The sequence below is a fragment of the Pteropus vampyrus genome, unplaced genomic scaffold (genome assembly GCF_000151845.1).
Source record: "Pteropus vampyrus isolate Shadow unplaced genomic scaffold, Pvam_2.0 Scaffold119, whole genome shotgun sequence".
NCBI lineage: Eukaryota > Metazoa > Chordata > Mammalia > Chiroptera > Pteropodidae > Pteropus > Pteropus vampyrus.
Window position 1 is genome coordinate 294419 of NW_011888900.1, and position 2664 is coordinate 297082.

Below are 2664 nucleotides of genomic sequence, written 5' to 3' on the forward strand. Positions count from 1 at the left end.
CGCACGTCCTTGAACACGAGCGGCGCCGACGCCGAGGAGAAGGTGTCCTCGTCGGCCGCGCGCCCCGGCGGCGCGCCGCCCTTGCCCTTCGCCTTCTGCTTCGCCGACAGCCGTCTTTTCAAGGTGCCCATCAGGCTCTCGCTCTTTGATCTCGCTTTCCCCCCTTTCTCGTCGTCGCCGTTGATGTCGCAGGCGGCCATGTCCTTCCCGTAGCAGCTACCAAACAAGGAACCGTCTTTGTCGAAACCGCCGGCTAGCGAGGGTGGCTGCACTACCATGAACTCCGCTTCTTCTTTGCTTTTATTCAAGTTGAAAGATTTCCGGAAGGTTTTCAGACTAATTTTCTTCATTATGACTGATTACCTAGTCCGAGGGGATCAATTTCTCTCTGAAACAGTGTCGTCAAACATCTGGAGAGGCTGCGTGTAATGCTGCATCTATGTGTTCCCAGCTTCATTGACCCTTTGGAGCCATTTTCTAAAAAAAAATAAAATACGTTCTTTTTTAAAAAGAGCACATTACAGAGCTTCCACAAGTTTTATTTTACTTGACATTAATCCCTTAGCGTCTGGACAAGGGACTCCGAGTCCATCCCTAAGAAGGTCCGTTGAGACAAGGAATTTTTCCATTTCATCCGGATCGCTGCCTACTGTGTAATCAGCAGGTGACAACTATCTGACAATCCTAAAGAACAAGCCCTAACCTTCCTATCTTCTGTTTGCACCTGGCTTGAGGTTTGCTCTTTAATTAAGGGTCGGAGTCCGTGCCTCCCCTGACGCTCACCTCCAGCTCTAACTGGCGCAGGGCCCGGCCAGCAGTGTGAGTCACCCAACGGCAGAAACTCAAAGGTGACACCGCGTTGAACTGGGATAACAAGTCTGGCCAATTCCTCAACCTGTATATGTTTTTAGAAATGTAAACATCCGTAAAAATGAATAAAAGCCATTCCATAATCTGTGATAAGTTACTGAAAAAGCCTAGCAATGTCCCTGTATCCTCACGAGTTCCCTGAGGACAGAGCCCGGGATCCTTCACACCTCCCGCGGGAGAGATGCCCCGCTGTGACTCGGGGCACAGGCCACGGTCCCCTCTGAGGACTCCCTCAACAACCAGATGTGTCTGGTGGAGACCTACCTGGAAGATTATGAAGCCTATTTCCAGAATTATTACACCTTCCTCCTCTTTTTTTTTTCTTCTTTCTGCAATTTCTCATGGCAGATTTTTACTTCTGTATCCAGAAGTATAACTTCTGAACTACTTTTGTACACTGTTCCATCACTGAAATGATAAGATTTCAATTCTGGAAAGACTTTTTGAAAGTCATTTCAGAGGAAAAATTCTGGCCTCATGGTCATATTAATTGATCATAGGAATAACTGCTTTGCAAAAACATTCTGAACTATGCATATTATATTTCTTCTGCGGCCATGTTCTGCAGTTTGTGTACCCACCGAAGTATAAAGTCATAACAAGATGATGTGCTTCAACTGGAACAAACGCTAATAAAACTAAGAGCAAGATCCCATCCCCCGGCATCAGTTCAGCAACACTGTTTCTTTGGCAAAAGAGGACAGCTCCAGCCCTGACGGCGTTTGTCGATCCACTACGCATTTACTAAGCCCCTATTACATACCCAGCACTGTGTGGTGACATGCAGATTAATAAAGCGTTTATGGCCTCATAATCCAGTAGGAGAGATCTATGAATGGATGTAATACAAACTCATTAGTAACATAGCCATAACACACAGCAGGGGTTGAAAGGAGGTATTTTACAAATGTTTACTTTAGTTATAGATAGGATTTGCTTAATGTGCAGACAGAATCTACATGAAACCATTTATAGCCATGGTCCCCAACCTTCGCAGCACCAGGGACCAGAGCTCCTATGAGAAGCTAATGCACGAGGATCTGAGGCGCAGCTGAGGCGGTGATGCTGGCGCTGGGAGTAGATGCGAATACAGGCGAAGCTTCGCTCCCTCGCCCGCCGCTCACTTCCTGCTGTGCAGCTGGTTCCTGACAGGCCACGGCCTAGTACCGGTCCGCAATCCAAGAACTGGGGACCCTTAATTTAAAGTAAAAACCACTCATACTGAACAACCTATCAGGGGATCAGCAATATCACCTCTATAAAGAAGCAATTTTTAAGTTTTACTGTCATGTACTATGTTTTTTGAGCAAGTTGTAAAAAATAAATATTTGGAGAGCCAGTTACTTTTAAACATTACTGTATATTAGACGAACTCATATCCAAGTACTGTTATCTTCTACCCAAGCATATGATCTAATATTTAAGTTATTAACTAGATTATTCAACAAAAATACAGCCATCCAGAAACACGAAAGGGATGATATGACAATATCCAACAGCTGGCAAGTCACTCCTTTTAAGCAGACAGTATAGGTTTTGTGCTCAAAGTAAGAGAGATCCCAATACCTGATCTCTTTTGACAAGAATAAGCCAAGCACTGTGGTTGTGACAGGTACATCTGTAAATGTAAAACGGTAGTGTAATGGAATTTAGATATTTCGTTGATATAATTAGGATGAATTATTGCCATTAAAAAGCAGTTTATATAAAATGTAAGTGAAGTAAAATAATCTGTTCACTTGGAAATAACAATATATGTAAAATTATGTTGAAATTTTAAAAAGTCAACAAGAA

General features: G+C 43.8%; 1 protein-coding gene across 1 annotated transcript in view; it reads right to left on the bottom strand.

Moving 5' to 3' along the window:
• The window catches only part of SOCS6 (suppressor of cytokine signaling 6), a 27472-nt gene that overhangs the window by 5139 nt on the left and 19669 nt on the right, over window positions 1-2664 (bottom strand). Inside the window, exon 3 of the mRNA XM_011366040.2 lies at window positions 6-477. Within this exon, the coding sequence (XP_011364342.1) occupies window positions 6-350 (345 nt within the window). The 5' untranslated portion in view covers window positions 351-477. The remainder of the gene's footprint in view (window positions 1-5; window positions 478-2664) is intronic.